This window comes from Melanaphis sacchari, unplaced genomic scaffold (assembly GCF_002803265.2).
Source record: "Melanaphis sacchari strain LSU unplaced genomic scaffold, SCAv2.0 Contig7_pilon_pilon, whole genome shotgun sequence".
Taxonomy (NCBI): Eukaryota; Metazoa; Arthropoda; class Insecta; order Hemiptera; family Aphididae; genus Melanaphis; species Melanaphis sacchari.
This window is the reverse complement of record NW_020271560.1, coordinates 7,078,692-7,098,358: the sequence shown is the minus strand read 5'-3', so window position 1 is coordinate 7,098,358 and position 19,667 is coordinate 7,078,692. Positions and strand designations below refer to the sequence as shown.

Below are 19,667 nucleotides of genomic sequence, written 5' to 3'. Positions count from 1 at the left end.
ATTAGGTAGATCGCTATAATAAATGTGATATACGAGTACCATTGCTTAGAAAAAAATATTCTGAGTGGAAAATGTGTATCACTCTGTATAAATAAATATTTTTATTTTATATTTACATCACTATTGTAATAATTTATTTTACTATACACGAAATTTAGTTTAAAACAAAAATATTTCATAGTAAGTTTATGATGAACATTAGAATTAAATGTTGTTACATAATACTCTTTTTTAATAGTCTTAAGTTATGACAAAATAATCATAATTTTTTGCTTAAATATATAACTTTGTCAAACTTTAAATTTATTTTTTTGATATTTTTAAATTATACTAGACCTATAATTAATTTTTCAATATTTTTAATTTAGTAAAAAAATTATTATCGACATAAAAATTAATTTTTCATAAAAAAAGTATTTTAAAATTTATATCATAGACAAAAATTTATGTATTTACAGTTAATGGCTTTTGAATAACTATTATTGGTTTTGAGTAAAAATTGAAGTTTTTTTCCTAATTTTTCACAATTATTAAAAGAAAGTACAGAGCATTTTTTGAGTTTGATCCCCTAAGTCTCAACTCCATTTATTTTTCTATCATAAAATTTGTTGCAGTTGAAAATCTAAGCTATATAATCGTTCCAAAATATAACAGTAGATGTGAAAAAACATTTCGCTCAAATTCTATGATATATATAATATGATATAATTGTAAAACTTGTAATAAGAGTAAAACTTAAATCCATTAAAAAAAAAACCTAAAACGTTTGTTCATTCTTTGCTTTGATCTGTTTAATTAAAACCGAAATAATCGAGTAGCAATTACTCATTGTCTGTAATAAATAAACAATAGAGATTAAAACATGTTTTAGAAAAAGTTATTCATAAAAATACCAAATTATTAGATAATCAAAATAAATTAACATATTTTTGTTTTCAATTTGTTAAAACCATTACTTCAATAATTTAATATGAATTCCTATTTAATTTCTTTTTGAGCAATTTAAAAAAAATCAAAATATATCACCAATTTTATTTTTCTGAGCCTTTAATATTTTGACAACGATATTAGATCAAATAAATTGTATTGTTTTATTGTATTAAATAATAATATAAATAGAAATTCGAATGATAAGTTACAAGTATATAATGCTTGATTTGGTAATGTTATAAAAAATATATAATAAAACAAAAAAAAAAAAAAATTTAAATATTTAATAAATTAAAATGTTATAAATTACTATTCCGTAATAGCTATTAATATCATGAATGCATTAGATTTGAATTTTATAACATCAGTAAAATATTAACAATATTAGTGTGTACTTACTTTAAAAAAAAATTCCAAGTTAATAATTTTTATTGTTGTAAATTTTAACTTTTTAAAGTTTGCATTATTCACTCTCATTGTTAATAATATTAATTGTTTGCATTTCATGTCCATTTCCGTCCAATTACTGCTGTACAATGAGAATATGATGGAATCTTTCTTTAATGAATAAAAAGTAGAATTAAAAATAATATTTAGTAAGAGCTTTTAAAAACCTGTGGTCGTATAATATATTGAATTAAATTAATGAATTGTCTACTGTGATATTACTCAGGTATTTATAGTTTTGAAATGTGAAGAATTTAAAAAATTACATAGATTGTGAAGCAAGTATTAAAACGCTTTTAATTTTTTATTGTTTAAATATTATACTCATGAATTAATATAGAATCGCAAATTTTGATGTATAATATGATTATGTTTTTTTAAAATATATCTTAGTACTCTTTGTTAAAAAAAAAAAAAAAAAAATATATGTTTAATTATAAAGCAATTCATAGGAAGTAAAAAGACTTAGCAATCAATAAATATGTAACATTTAAATTAATGATGTATTTCAAATAATTACTTGATCGTGTAAACTTCCAAATAAATAACACACCATATATATCTGAAAGGAGAATGTAGGAATTAGGCATATCATTTTTATGATTGTTTGTTCTGTGGTCTCGAATCCTTCTACGCCAGATAAAACCTAGAAAATAAATTGTAATAATCATAAAATTATTTCTACAATAGGTCATTTTTATTCAATATGCTAATGGACAATTGACAACTTAAAACGATTTATCATATAGTTTGATGATTTTGTTTGATGACTTGTAAGTTTATTTTACGGATGATTCAATAAAACGATGGAAATTAAAAAGCATCATTGCAAATTATTAGTAATTTATAATGACTCCTTGTACCGAAATAGAAGTTTAATAGTAGTATAAAATCGCGGTAAACTGATATAACTACTGTTATCAAATCGAAGTAATACGTAAATATATTACCATTATTAAAATAGACCAAATTAAGATGAGTCCCAATGATGAAATGAAAACTTGTATCAACATCATTCTTCCGAAAAGTGCTAAAAAAATGTCATATTTTCTAGAAAAAAAAAAAATAAATCAAAACTTTTAAACGTAAAAATATGATAACCATATAGCTTCATCTGACAATAATTAAATATAGTTTGGTGTTTATGAATTTTGTCCCAATCCGAAAAAATGTAAATTGATGAATAAATTGTGACCTAATCACCATTCGAATTACTTTTTCATCCTTGGTTTATGTTTATTAATAGTTGTTAGTAAACTATTGCTATGATAATCTTTTTTTGAATTTTAAAGGTTAAACCGTAACAGAAAAATTGCATCATCAATAATTTAGAATAATGAAAAGTACACTTGGAAACTGAAAAATATTAATTTATGTAATTATCTACGTAGGACGTAACATTTTGCCCACCACATACAATTTAAAACAGTTTTAGAAAATATTTCTTTTATATTTGAATGCATTTATTAGAATATCTTAAGCATTTTTATCATATGTACTTAAGTTTTCTTTAGAAAAACAGTAATAGATAAAATTTTGATGCGGAGTTGTATGGACTAGAGAAGTAAATAACTTAAGCAATCTTTTTTAAATTGCAGGTAAGCTATGGGTTAAGATAAGACAAGTTAATGAGATGGAAATAGCTTATGAATTGAAACGAAGTTAAATTTATTTTGATAATTTTTATACAAATGATTACTATTTAAATATAAAAAAATTTTAATGTTTTACTAAATTACAAAGAAGTTTAGAAAAATATAACCTATGTGTATATTATTTTTAGTTCAAAAAAAGATTTTAGCCGCATAATAAGTATATGAGAATAATATCGGGTATACTGTAATTCCTTATATACTAAATCCTGTTTATTTGACATCTTTGTATTAATCTCCACAGTGTAATCTACAAGTAAACAAAACAATTATTAAATGCGTTAAAGGTGTATTTAGAATTTTTTGTAGTTTATCAAAAATTTCAAGTTTCATACCAATTAATCTATTACTTAAAACCTTGAAAATTAGAATTTAAAACAAGTTTTTTAAACATTTTCTTTATTAATAATTTCAAATACATAAGAGAATTCTATAATACGATAAGTAAGTTAATATAATTTTTACTCAAGTGTTTTTGAAATTTTTGTCGAATTAATATAGTAATGATATATTTTTTTTTTTTATGAACTTTTTGCTTTTAAAACATTTAATTTAAACACTATCTAACATTATTTAATTTATCACTTAATATATGTTATTAAGTGAAAATCTTCTATACTAATATAAAAAATATTATGATTTTAATGTATGTTTTAACTATAAATTATAGATTTCTGTTAATATTTTCGAATATCAATTATGAACAAACTTTATTATACCGTATAAAACCTTTTTTTTTTTTATTAGAGTACTAATTCCAGAAAATGTTCAACTATTATTAATTGTTTTATGTTTATTAGAAGATATTATTTTGTGATATTTCTTCAGGAATATTATGACGTGTATTTTCATCAAAAATTTGTACTTACCAATTGGGGAATGAGGATTGGAAATCGACTTATGTCCGACTAATTCGAAGGCAGAGCCAATCATATGCATCTGACCGCAAATACCAAAGCACAGTGTAATCAGAAGAATATCGTATACTATAAATAATAGCACTACAATGATGGTGAGCGATGCTTCATAAAGAAAAAATCCGTTATAATTTGCATTGTACGTTTCGTCAGACCCAAGTATGTAGGTATTTAATACATTTTGTCGGTAATAACTAACCGTACCGTCAGGATTGTGAATTGGTGTTAAACTTTTACTGAATACCAGTGTGTTGCACGTGGAAAGTGTCGGAAACGTTACATATATAATGGTTATTATCGTCGAGAACCTGATAGAAGTTGCTCGCCAATTATCCAGTGTATGTCTCAACTTAAAGCCGAATGATGTAAAACCATACCAGGTGATCGACAGACAGTTCCATATTTCGTTTGAATGATAGAGAACGATCCACATCTTGTAGATTATGAACAAAGAGAATTCCACTTTCCAGAGATCTTCCATACCAATAGAAATATTGGTCGGAACATAGTACAAACAACTTACAGTAAACAGTATCGAAGATTTAAATACGTACATCAAAAAAAAATATAAAAGCAATATGGTAGACATTTTGACCTAGAAATTTTTTTGGTTCCGGGATCCAAGATTTGATATAAACCGATTCGTTTACTCAACCAAATGTTAAAAACATAGTTATTTTCGTCCCTAAAATCCATCGTATAGTCAATTATACCAAAAAAAAAATAGTTATATATATTATTCAATTGTTTGCTTTTGATATTTATACTAAAATTCGTCACTCTGGATTAAATTTTTAAATATTATAAACGTAATACACAAACAAACATATAAAATACGAATACAAGTGTATAAGATAGTCAATGTCTACCGATTGTGTGATAAAGACTAGAACAACATTATATTCATTTTCTTAGAAAATATTTCTGTTTTTTTACAATGACCAATGTTAATAAATAATAATTATAGTCATGCTATTCAATACCTACCATCTACTATAATAATATTTTATTGCTCTTTACCCTCCGATATTTAATCCTATATCAACATTATGCATGTTTAAACCATTATTACTATAGAAACGAAACATCTTTAATAATACAGTATAAGAAGGCTATAGAATTTTAACATTTTAATTTTAGATTATTTGTTTTAGATAACTAATAGTGAATACCCACGGTTTGGTTATGTGTTCGGTCATAAGTTGTGTGCTGCACATTTTCTGAATACATACCTATTATTTTTACAAGTAAACGCATACACTTGTACGTTCTATATAATAGTATAATATAATATAGAACATTGGTACAAACAAGGATTATAATAAAACAAAATATTTTATTATAAATATATATATATATATATAATATATTTTTTTTTTCATAATTATCTACTTATTGTTAATAATTATACATTTTTATTAATAATGTGCAATTAACATGACTATTATATCTAAATGTATTGAAAATCACAAATGAGTTTATATATATATCTATAGCTAAATGATCTAAAAATTAGAGGAAAACTAAAATAAATTCAAATAAAAAGCTACAAAGTTTTATCATTCTTGGTTTTAATTTGATTTATTAAAACAGAAATAACAGTGTATCAATTGCCCATTGTCTGTAATAAAAATAAAAAAATAAAATGAAAATATATCAAACCTTTTTTAAAGTATTTAATATTGTAGTATAACGATATTTAAATAAATAAGTTTTACTGTATTGTTTTATTTAAATAATTTTAATAATAACAGTAGAAATTAGAATGATAAGTCACAAGTATATAATAATTGATGTAGTACCTAATATATAAAGATATAATAATTCTCAAAAAAATTATTTATCATTATTTTAATTGAAATCCAGTAATAGCTATTTACTCTATGAATACGTTTGATTTGAATTTTATATTATCAGTAAAATATTATCAATACAAAACAAGTGTGTACTTACTTTAAAAAAAAATTCCAAATTTATAATTTTTGTAGTTGTAAATTTTAACTTTTTAAAGTTTGCATTATTCAACCTCATTGTTAATAATATTAGTTTTTTGCATTTCATGTCCATTTCTGTCCAATTACTGCTGTACAATGAGAATATGATGGAATCTTTCTTTAATGAATAAAAAGTAAAAATAAAAATAATTTAAAAAAGTATAAATATATTCAACGTTGGTTGGCAATATACATTGTGTAGCTAATATTTTAAAGCTTTTTTATTTTTTATTGATTAAATATTATATTTGTGATTTATGTAATATATAAAAATCTCGTGTCACAAAGTTTGTTACCAAACTCCTCCGAAACGGCTGGACTGATTTTCATGAAATCTTTTGTGTATATTAAGTAGGTTTCAGAGAGTGATGTAAACTATTTTTCATATTCTTAGGTGTAAAGGATGGCTCACTACAAATATTTATAACAACTGTTGGATATCGTCGATTGAAAATAAAAAAAAATAAAAAATAAAATATAAAAATAATAAATAAAATAAGATACAACAGTTGTTGCCAGGGAACTATATTCGATAAATACGCAGTCGTTTAATATTATGAAAAAAGATGGAAACGTAATCTACGTTAATAATTGTAAATATACAATTTATAGTTCCCTGGCAACAACTGTAACGAATTAATCAGAAACAACTTGACCGTTGAATGGGTCGGTCTAACACAATAAGCTTTCTCTCTCATTTATAAGAAAGGTTAATAATCACATATATAAACTTTAATTTTATCGATTTGTGTATTTTGTACAATGCCAGCAAGACGCAAGGGGTCTGATTTGGCCCGTCGAACGACCAAAAATACAATCATGCGAGATAGAAGAGCATAACCGAATGATGAAAATGTACGTGTGAACATGGTGCGATTGCGTGAGCCACAAACTGAACAAAATCAAAAAAAGACGATAAGAAGCGCGTCAATTCGTAGTTGACACACGCAGAGCAAATGACAGACAACGCCAACAAGTACATAGAGCAATTACATCCAATTCATTCCTTCGTCTAGCATTTGAGTATGGGTCCGATATTAAATATTACGCTCATTCGAAAGTAGAGATTGGTGTTATGGACAAGGAATGTCCGCATTGTAATGCGCTTAAGTTCAAAAATGAGCCAGCCGGTATGTGTTTCGCGTCAGGAAAAGTGCAACTACCGGAAATTGAAACACCACCTGAACCATGAACGGTTTACTTATCGGTACGGATCCAGATTCTAACCTGTTCCTGAAGTCAATTCGAACATTCAATTCATGTTTCCAAATTACATCGTTCGGAGCAACAGAAATAGTTAAAAATAATGCTGCAAATGGTAAAATAGTAACAATTTAATTCAACATTCAAAATCAAAGGCCAAGTTTATCATAGAGTGGGCTCATTGCTACCAATGCCAAACGAACCACATACATTTTTACAAATTTACTTTATGGGCGGTGAGGATATTTGGTGTTTTGTTATTTTTATGGGCCATCATCATTCACAGTGCTCCATTCATCTCAGTCATATACCGGTATACGACATTCCCTCTCACTTACAATAATTTAATTATTTTTTTATTTGAATACCAAAATAATCATTAGATATAATTTATATGGCAAAACAACGTTTGCCGGGTCAGCTTGTAGAAATATAATTTTTGATGTATTATAATATGATTGTTTTATTCAATGTGAATTTAAGTTTTGTTTATTTAGAGAAGAAAAATGATGTTTAATTATAAAACAATTTATAATACATAAGAACCTAATCGCTTAATAAATTAAAAAAAGTTAAAAATAATTATGTTTTTCAAATTACTTGATCATATAAACTTCCAAATAAATAACACACCATATATATCTGGATGGAAAAAGTAGGAATTAGCGATAGCATTTTTATTATTGTTTGTTCTGTTGTCACGAATCCATCCATGCCGGATAAAACCTAAAAAAATGTAGTTAAAATAATAAAATAATTTCTTCAATAATTTATTTTTATTCAATAAGCTAATAGACAATTGACAACTTAGATTTATCATATAATTTAATTATTTTTATTTTATTTTTTTTTTTTAATTGAACTTAAGCCCGGCAACTAGGGCCATTAGCTGTTTGTAGGAGTTATGAACTATGGTAAGGGGTAAGATTGGTATGGTAGGTTGTATTATACGATTGTTACGGTTGATAGCAAACACGTGTATGTGTGGCAAGGTTTTTAACTACTATGATCCCGAATGGTCACCTATCCGGGAGCTAGTAGCTGTGGCCGTTATTTACTCTCAGTCGCATACCGTGACTGGTAGCAGCCAACGCGCCACGCCAAGTTACCTTTAATGACTTTGTTTGATTACATGTAAATATATTAAACAAACGATTAAATAAAACATTTTGAATTAAAAAAAACATCATTTCAAATTATTACAATTTAATAATTTTTCAATAACCCCATTAGCTTAAATATCTGTTTAAAATTAAATTAAAATTGTGTTAAATTAATACAGCTATTGTTATTAAATTTAAGGAATGGAAATTTGATTACCATTATTAAAATAACCCAAATTATTATGAGTCCTAATGATGAAACGAAAATTTGTATCAACATCGCTTTTCTAAATAGTGCTAAAAAAACTTCATATTTCCTGGAAAAAAAAAAATTAATTATTATGATATAAAAATTTGAATGATTTCCTAGGGCGTTTTCGAATTGCAATCAAGTAGAATAAACGTATCTTCATTAATAAAATCATATTCAACTCGTACTTTTTTCATTTTAACACATTGACGGACAGTTTTCATTTATCTAAATTCCCATAACCTATTTTTAAAACGCACTTTTTTATTACCGCTACAGCAGTAACGAAATCATTTACATTTATAAATATTTTCTTTTAAAATATTTCTAGGAAAATTTTTTTTTTTTGAATTTTAAAGGTTAAACCTTATTATATTCATAATTCTGTGCTGTGTTAACTATATACATGGTAGGCGGTGCCTGTAAAATAATATTTTATGTAATTATCCCCATTAAACTGAAACATTTCGTGCTCTACATCTGTTTTCAAGATTTTTTACATTTGAATGCGTTTGCATAAATTTTAAGCATTTTTGGATAAAAAATAAAGAAAGATAGAAATTTGATTTAATATAATTATCGACTGTGAAAACAAATTTTAATGAAGATAAATTTATTTTGCTAATTTTTTACTGATAATTATTTAAATAATTAAAAAATGGAAAAAATGAAAAATGAATATCAAAATTGAAAGAAGTTTAAAAAAAAATTATTTATAAAGATTTATAGTTTAAAAATGCTGTTTACTGTATAATAAGTATTCTAATTAATGTAATGATATATAGTATTTAATGATAATTTAATAAAAATAAGTCATACTTCATAACTTCTTGGTGATCCACTATGGTTGTTTTTAATTCATTATATATTAAATCGTGATCGTTAGATGTCTTTCTTTTTTTATCCACAGTGTAATCTATATGTAATTAAAACAATTTTCATAAGCATAAGTGGAATAATTAGAGTTTTTCTAGTTAATAAAAAAGGCACATGTTTCATACGAACTTAACCTCGGAATTTAGGTTCTATTTGTAAATTTAAAAGTAAATTTCTCAGAAAGTATCTTTATTATTAAATTAATTAACTTAATATGATTTTACTGAAAATTTTCGGAAATATTTTTGAATATATCTGTATTGCCATTAATATTTCTAATATAAATACATAACTATCTCATTCTGAGTTAAATAACTTGTAATCGTTTCTTTATATATTATTAATCGTTATAATATATTATTTATAACGTGAAAGAGATTATTCTAAAAAAATATAACGAATATTTATATTTATAATTAGTATTGTTACACTACAAATAATAGATTTCTGTTCATATTTCTAAATATGAATTATGAATCACCTAAATATTTAGGTATAAAACTTTATCCTAATCAGAGCAATCATTTTAAATATGCTTTAAATAGCATCAATTGTTTTATGGTTTTTAGGAGATTTTTTTATAATAATCAATCTGGGATATTTCGAGGTGTATTTTTATCAAAAGTTCGAGCTCACCAATTGAAAAATGAGAACCGGAAATCGATGTATGTCCAATCGATTCGAACGTAGAGCCAATCATGCTCATCTGACCGCAAATACCAAAACATAATGTAATTAGAAGGACATCGAATAGGACGAATAACATTATTATACAGTAAGTGATCGATGTTTCAGCAAAATAAAACACGTTATAATTTGTATTGTACGTTTCGTCAGACACAAGTATGTAGGAGTTTAAAAGATTTTGTCGGTAATAGCTAATCGAACCATCGCGATTGTGTACCGGTATTATGTTATTACTGTATATCTGTGTGATGCCCATCAAAATAGCCGGAGTAAATAAATACATAATGGATAATAACGTTGAAAACCTGATTGAACGTTCTCGCCAATGATCAAGTATATGTCTCATTCTGAAGTCGAATGATGTATAAATCCGTACCACGTGATCGACAGGCAGTTCCATATTTCGTTCGAGTGGTTTATAATGATCCATGTCTTGTAAATTATGAACAACGCATTTTCCGCTATCCAGAGGTCTTCCATGCATATAGACATATTAGCCTTTCAATAGTTCAAATAATACAAACAACTAACAGTAAACATTATCGTACTTGCATATACGTACATCAAAATGAATGTAAAAGCAATATGGTAGACATTTCGACCTAGAAATCGTTTGGTTTCGGGATTCAAGATTTGATATAAACCTATACGTTTGGCCAACCTAATGTTAAAAACATAGTTATTTTCGTCTCTTAAGTCCATTATATAATCAAATACACTTTTATAGAAAAAATAGTAATATTTATACTAAAATTTCTCGCTTTTGGTTAAATTTTTTAAATATTATTATACACGCGATATACAAATCATTTAAAATACAAATACAAGAGTATTAGACCGCCTCGATGTCTACCGATCGTGTGCTATAGATTAGAACAACACAATTTTTATTTTTATTTACCTAAAAACTTTTCTATTTTTATGTAACGGTTAAAGTTATTGAATATAAACTGTTGTCATACCTACCAACTACTATAGCCCTTTATTCCTAAATGTTTTATCCTTTATTAATATCATACATGTTTAATTCCATAATATTGCTACATAAATGTAACTTCTAAAGTTATAAAGTTTAAAAAACTATAAAATATTAAAATTAAAATTATAGTTTATACATTTTCGACTCGTTTTATAAAATCTACAATGTACGGCATTTCGATATAGTAAAATATGTTAAAATACGTGTTGTACGTTTAATTCAATAACCATAAATTGACTACCCTAATGAGATGTTGAAGTGGAGAAAATCTTTTTAACTCGACTATTGTATCACTTAAATCAGCTGAAATATGCTTCACACGCCCACAAAATCATCTACAGGCGATGAATACCTTACTCATTAAGGCCGTAAGAATGGAGAACAGAACAGTACTATTTCGCATTTTGACGAATACCTATCTATTTTTTGTTCTATTTAGACCAACTCATTATCTATCTAAACGCATTTAATTATTATTTGAGTAATTCGTATGCTCACTTATATAGCATACACGCTGAAAATACGAAATTGAAAGAAAATACAAAATTATGCTATAAATACAATTAAATGGTCTAATTATATATTAAAACAATTTACTTTTGATAAATGATTTCCTTTATAGTTGTAATGATCTTTTTATGTTAATTTCACATTTAATAGTACCTACTTACTTTTTTCTTTTTTGATGTAAATTTTATGTAAAATTCCAAATTAACAATACGTCTTATTACAGTAACTAAGAAGAATTTTACTAAAATAAACATAATTATATATATTGTTTTGTTATTATATTTACATTAGTTACCTAGAAATAAATTTAAAATTATGATTTTTACTAAATTGTTCTTGGCACCTAATTTATAATTACTACCTATACGTCTGTACGTTTCGTGTAAATATGAATATTTACTACGGTTTTATGTTTTAAGTTATAACTCATAACTAAAAACACCCTACTTCAGAGTATTAGTACATGCATTCAGCTATAACTGATTAACGATCTATACATATACTCTTATATATAATTTTGATGACACCAAAGCTATTTTTATCTTAAATAAATTAAACATAAAATTTGTGTAAAAAAAATCTTCGTATCAATTCTAAAACATATCATTGTATCTAAATCAATATTTATTTATTTTTATAATGATTGTTGGTTATTTTATTGTGTAATATGCCTTATTTCTATTTTCAAAGAATAACATTGATATTGTTTAAATTTAATCTTATAATGCTAATCATACAAACACTATTTTATTTTTTAAATAGATTTAATGTATGATTTGTGTAAAAAAATAATAAACAATAAAAAAAATGTATCAATTCTATAATATGTCATTGTAACAAAACCAACAATTTATTTTGGTGTATAAAAATAAAATAATATAAAAAAAACTGCATTTACAGTATTAACACATTAATACGGTAACGAGTAGATAAACAAAACTCCAGGACTTTACCAGTTTACCTTTATTGAATTAAACAGTATCACCTATCGGACATCTGTACGTGAATATACTGATAGATAATATTTTTAAAAATAACAACAAATTTCTTTGCAGTTCATTTATACCTATCATATTTTACAGCACTACATGGTATCGATGACAGTTATTAATTTTATGGAATATAAATGTACACATTTCAGTTTTCAGTAATTTGTGGAAAACTTTACTTGTTTATCAATTTATTGTTTACAAAACTAATAACAAATGATAATTATTATGTTATTAATATTATATTTTATATTTCTGCAGTCTAAAATAGTCAATTAAGTAATAGTAGGTTATGAACATATATGACACAGCCATAAAAGTCAGTCGGTAGTTAATAACATTTAAATCTTAAAGTTCCTAAAGCCCTGACACAAACTACAAACAGGATCAACTCATTTATATAGTAATATTTCTCATGATATTTATTTGAATATTTGATACTACTTACATTTTATGATTGATTTAACGAACAATCAAAAAACAATCTAAATGTGTAGCTGTGGCGTTATGCTGTTATAGATTTTACTTCAGAGTGAGTCCCACAAATGTATTTTGGTCTAGATACCTACGTGATACCAGTGCCATTGTACTACTTAGTATCCAATTTAGGCTCCACGGGTCAAAAATTGAAAATATACATTAATTTTGAAAATAATTTAAGGGTATTTGTAAATTATGTAACATAACTAAAGCACGTTTTAATAAATAAAAAAAAAAAATGTTGACTAAGTCCTTAAAATGCACTTTTATTTTGAAATGTTATCTTCAGTAGGTCAACCTATTCATTTTAATACAGAACTATAACTTCAATTTATTTGAGCAGCTTATATTTGGTTAGATGAATAACCCAAAATAAAATATCGTTTTAGCGAATATTCGTTTTCCTTCCCATTTTTAGAAACTTAAGACTGTATTATGTTGTCATATAATTTACTATATTATACGTATTATTAAAGACCAGATTTTGCATGAAAACCATGTTGCTATTTTCAACATCATATATATGTAGTCAATAAATGTCCAGAAATCATGAATTAATTGATTTAGTATCACAATTTTATACTACATATTTTTACATATTATGACATTAGTGAATATTCTGTATATTTTTGCATATTTTAACAATTAACCGTACAAATACACACCTAACAATCTAAAAAAGTGTTGAGCAAAAAAAAAAAATTATAGGTACGTTTATATAATATCAAATATTTTATGTCTCAAAGAATAATCTTTGATAACTTATTATTTATCCAATTGACATACTACATTAAATGGTACTTTTTTCCTGTTTATATCAAAAATTTATCTACTTTTTAATTTTAATAAAATATATTTTTTACAGTGTATTATCCAACGATTAAAAATTAAATTACAATTTAACAAATTAAATTTTTGTATTGTATATTTAATATATTGTACATCTTATACTTTTTGTTTATGAAAATTTAAATATAAATAATGAATAATTATTACTGTAAAATAAAAATAAAAAATAAAAATGTATAAAAATTTAAATTTTATTGTGCATTTTTTCTTGCATATTCTAACTTTTTTTAGTGCATGTTTGCATGCATATTTTACGATTTATAATATATATAAATCCGGTCTTAACTTATTATCTTAAATTAATTTTTTTATTAGTATGGACTATGATATCTTTTAGGTACTTATTTGTTTAATTTAATCTATTTTTATTAATTTTCCAGTTTGATATTCTTCCCATAATTTTAATATATGTTTGTAATTTATTTTGACACTTTAAAATTCAGCAATCAGCCAAAACGATATAATAATAATATTTAATTGGAATAAATATATGAAAATTATTGTATAGGTTATATCAATATAACTTCCTATTATTCAATAATTTATAAATTCAGCAAAACGATTGGTTAATTTCTCGTCCAAATTTTGGTGAATTTGGATCCAAATGAATGACGCCAATTGAAATATAAAATTAAAATTAAATTTTTATTGTTTGTCTTTACAAACAACAATAAAAATATTTTTAATATTTTAAGCATAACAAGGTATTAATTAAATTATATTATGGTTTTAGCCATTTATATTGGTATTCAAAATAAATAGTTATTTTACAAATCTTTAAACAATTTAAAACATTTTGAGTGGAGGGCGTGTTCGACCCCTCAGATGCGGCAATGGTATTCGGTGATGAACTGATATTGTTATATACTCGGTGGAGATTTTATCGTAAATTATACATTATTTAGACCATATATGTTACATACCTATCAAGTATCTTATTTGCTCTAATACCTATAATTATCAATATAACCATAACGGTTGTTTGGTTTATCAAAAATGAACATAAGAATAATCTTACAGCTACAATAAGAGATCATTTGTCAACAGTAAAATATTTAAGTAAATAAGAAGACCATACTTAATTGCATTCCTTGCATCATTTGTACTTTCTTTGATTTCGTATTTTTAACGTGTATGCTAAATAAGTGAGCATATGACTACACAAATAATACTTAGATGAGTTTAGACAGGTAATGAGCTTTTCGTCTAAATAGTAAAATACATAAGTATCTGTGGAAATTTGAAAAAACTCTGTTCGGTTCTCAATTCTTACAGTAAAATGAGATGAGTATTCATCATGCATCAATGATTTTATAGATGTGAGAAAAAACTTCCAGTTGGTTTAGGATGTACGACATCGAGTTATAAAGTCACGATGGATCGTCCCCCAACAAGATCGTTTTAACAATGTCAACTCATTGTTATCTAATATAACACCAACATATATTTTTATTTTTTATTAAATTTTACTATAAACGAGTCAAAAATAAATAATTTTAAAATTCTATAGTCTTCTTATACTGTATTATTAAAGAAGTCTCATTTGTATAGTAATAAGGGTTTAAACATACATTATGTTGATATTGCATTAAATATCGAAAGGTAAAGGACTATAAAATATTATCATAGTGGTTGGTTGAAATTGGATTGCATGACAATAATAACTATTTATTAATTTAACTCATTGTAAATAAAAAGAAAAAATTCTGAGAAAATACAAATAAAATGTTGTTGTCCCAGTCAGAACTAATTCAGACTATCACGGATCGGTGAAGTCGGTGGTCTTATATTATTGTATACATATTTAAATATTACTATTTTTTCTGTAAAAGTATACTTGATTATATAATGAACTTGAGGGAAGAAAATAACTATGTTTTTGACATAAGGTTGACTAAACTTATGGGTTTATATCAAATTTTGGATCCCCAAACCAAACGATTTCTAGGTCGAAATGTCTACCATATTGCTATAGCATTCATTGTAATGTACGTATTTACAAATACGATAGTGGTTAGTTATAGCTTTTTGCACTATTCGTACTATTTAATAGACAATATGTCTACAAGCATGGAAAACCTCTGGTTAGCGGAAAATACGTTCTTCATTCTCTACAAGATTTGGATAATTATCCACCATTCAAGCAAAATATGGAACTGCCTGTCGATTACGCGGTACGGATTTACATCTTTCGGCTTCGGAAGGAGACATATACTGGATCATTGGCGAGAACGTTCAATCATGTTCACGGCGTTATTTACCATAATGTATTATATTTGTCCGTTTATTATGATATTCATCTCACATTTATTCAATAAAAGTATAACACCAATACACAATCGAGACGGTTCGGTTAGCTATTACCGACAAAATATCTTAAACTACTATATTCTTGTGTCTGATGAAACTTACAATGCAAATTATCACGTGTTTTACTTTCTCGAAGCATCGGCCCTACTTTGTATTGCAACATTATTCATTATGTTTGATGTACTTCTAATTACACTATACTTTGGTATTTGCGTTCAGATGAACATAATTGGCTCTGCGTTCGAATCAGTTGGACATAAATCTATCTCGGGTCCTCATTCTCCGATTGGTGAGCTCGAACATTTGATAAAAATACACATTGAAATATCCCAGATTAATAATTATAAAATAAAGAATCTTAAAAACCATAAAACAATTGATGATATTTAAAGCTCATCTATAATAATTGCTCTGATTAAGAAAAAGTTTTATACTTTATTATCTGGGCCATTCATAACTCATTATTCATATTTTAATAATTCATTTTTATACTATAGATTTCTATGATGTTATTTAACCTTACATTTACCCAGAAACTAGCTTTTTTTATTTTCAAATAATAACAAATTTCAAAAATTTAAGTATTAAAAAATTGTATAAGAAACATGTGTATTATTGATAAACTAAAAATTTCTTACAATACTCTTTACACGATTACCAGGGTTTTTTTTTTTTTTTTTGTTTACTTGTAGATTACACTATAGATACAATAAGAAAGAAAGCTGACGAACACGATTTAATATATAATGAATTAAAAACAGTAATAATGGATCACCAAAAAATTATGAAGTAAGATATAATTTAAATAAATTATTATTAAATACATAGGGTATTTTATAATGATAATACTAATTAAACAGCTAACAGTATTTTTTCAACTAAAATTACTATAAAAATTTATGTAACTTTCCAAAATATTTTAATACAACTGTGACTTTTTTTTTTCATTTAAATAACAATGATTAGTATAAACGTTACCAAAATATATTTATATTGATTTAAATTTGTAAACTTGTTATTTCATATCTTAATAATTAATAGATTTTATATTGTGAAATCGAAAATGTTTCTTACTTATAAGTTATAACTATATAAAAGTTGTTAAAAAATAATTGTTTGCAAAACAATCTTGAAATTTTATCTAGATATTGAAATGTTATGGCTTACTGGAGATAATTACATAAATTAATATTTTTCAGTCTCCATGTATATTTAAGTATTTAATATTACATTAAAAAGTGTAATAATGTACGCTTAAGCTATTATATTTCTTTTTGATATAAAATGTATAATACAATAATTATAATAATTATTAATATCTATTAAGTACCAGGATAAGTTGAAAATATTGAAAATGAGGACATTAAATTATATTACATAAACACACAATCCTAGAGACGTACACACTCACAAACATTTGAGGTTAGATCGTAATTTATTCATAAAATAACGTTTATTCAGTTTTGTGTGCAATGCTTAAACGCTCAATTATATATTTAATTATTGTCAGTTGAAGCTAAGGATAATAATTTTATGTTACAAAAGTTTTAATTAATTTTTTTTTCCAGGAAATATAACATATTTTTAGCACTTTTCGGAAAAATGATGTTGGTACAAGTTTTTGTTTCATCGTTTGGACTCATTTTAATTTGGGTTATTTTAATAATGGTAATTTAATTACGTATTACTTCAATTTTATAACAAGTCAATTTAACACGATTTTACATTACTCTTAAACAGTTGTATAGTTATCAAACAAAATCATTAAATTATATGATAAATCGTTTTAAATTTTCAATTGTCTGTTTGATTACTAAATGTACATAACTTAATGAAGACAGGACATCATTATTTTCACTCCTTTTTTTTTTAGATTTTATCCGGCGTGGATGGATTTATGACCACAGAATTAACAATTATAAGAATGCTATTCTTAATTCCTATGTTTTCTTTTCAAATATTTATGGTTTGTTATATATTTGGAAGTTTACATGATCAAGTAATTTAAAAAAAATTATTATTTTAAATATTGTTTGTTTGTTAAGCGATTAGGTTCTTATGTATTATAAATTGTTTTATAATTAAACATATTTTATTTTTCTGTAAATAAACAGAACTGAAATTTTCTTCGAATAACACAATCACATTATACATCAAAAATTGTATTTCTATATTTAATCACAAATATAATATTTATTCAATAATATAAAAAAAAGCTTTGATATATTAGATTCACAATGTATATTGTCAACCGAAATTGAATAATATTTAATTTTATTAATTATTCATATTTCAATACTATAAACACTTATAAACTGTACATAAAACACAACTAATTATAAAACAATAGGTTTTTAAAAGCTCTTACTAAATATTCGTTTTAATTTTACTTTTTATTCAATAAAGAAAGATTCCATCATATTCTCATTGTACAGAGTTATAAATTTGAAATTTTTTTTTAAAGTAAGTACACACTTGTTTTGTATTGATAATATTTTACTGATAATATAAAATTCAAATCAAACGCATTCATAGAGTAAATAGCTATTACTGGATTTCAATTAAAATAATAATAAATAACTTTTTTGAGAATTATTATATCTTTATATATTAGGTACTACATTAATTATTATTTACTTGTGACTTATCATTCTAATTTTTACTGTTATTATTATAATTATTTGAATAAAACAACACAGTAAGATTTATTTATTTAAGTATCGTTATACTACAATATTAAATTTTTTAAAAAAAGTTTTGATATATTTTCATTTTATTTTTAATTTTTAATTGCTAAATAAGAAATTTACAGTAAAAATTCAAATTAAATTATTGAGTTTACTGGTTTGCAAAATTGAAAGTAACAATATGTAAATTTATATTAATTATCCAATTATTATGATTCTTTATGAATAACTAATAAAAATTTCAAATTAGTCGAAAATGTTATTATTTTTTTTTTTTTTTATTTATTACAGACAATGAGCAATTATTGCTATTCTGTTATTTCTGTTTTAATAAATCAGATTAAAAGCCAAAAACAATAAAACGTTGTACTTTTTATTTGAATTTATTTTAGTTTTCCTCTAATTTTTAGATTCATTTAGCTATATATATATATATATAAACTTATTTGTGATTTTCAATACATTTAGATATAATAGTCGTTTTAATTGCACATTATTTATAAAAATGTATAATAATTAACAATAAGTAGAAAATTATGAATATAAAATAGTTTAATTTAATTTTACTGTTAATAATTTTAAAGCTATCAGAATTTATATTGTTTTTTTCTTTTTTGACTTCAATGTAAATTCAAAAGTTCAAAAAGTTTATTTCATTGAATATTTTATAAAATTGAAATTCTTTAGAATGGAAATTGAAGTGAAATCACGGAATTTTCGGAATATAATTGTGTATGTTGTTTAATAGCTTATTATAATTTTAAATATTCCTATGGATTTATAATTAAAAATACGGATATACCC

The 19,667-nt window shown here is 24.3% G+C and overlaps 3 protein-coding genes across 3 annotated transcripts; 1 reads left to right on the top strand and 2 right to left on the bottom strand.

Annotated features, from left to right (window-relative positions):
• Positions 1-757: 757 nt before the first annotated feature.
• On the bottom strand, positions 758-10,489 carry LOC112601633 (odorant receptor 94a-like). Its single transcript, XM_025349343.1, has 6 exons — positions 10,294-10,489; positions 9,316-9,412; positions 8,464-8,563; positions 1,898-2,023; positions 1,330-1,488; positions 758-832 (listed from the first exon to the last, which is right to left on the bottom strand). The coding sequence occupies exons 1-6, from the start codon at positions 10,487-10,489 to the stop codon at positions 758-760; spliced, it is 753 nt and encodes a 250-aa protein (XP_025205128.1).
• Positions 5,553-7,779, bottom strand: LOC112601867. The gene is made up of 3 exons (XM_025349721.1): positions 7,744-7,779; positions 5,900-6,058; positions 5,553-5,567 (listed from the first exon to the last, which is right to left on the bottom strand). The coding sequence occupies exons 1-3, from the start codon at positions 7,777-7,779 to the stop codon at positions 5,553-5,555; spliced, it is 210 nt and encodes a 69-aa protein (XP_025205506.1).
• Positions 10,490-15,714: 5,225 nt separating the features above from the next.
• On the top strand, positions 15,715-16,693 carry LOC112601632. The gene is made up of 2 exons (XM_025349342.1): positions 15,715-16,465; positions 16,674-16,693. The coding sequence occupies exons 1-2, from the start codon at positions 15,715-15,717 to the stop codon at positions 16,691-16,693; spliced, it is 771 nt and encodes a 256-aa protein (XP_025205127.1).
• Positions 16,694-19,667: the final 2,974 nt, after the last annotated feature.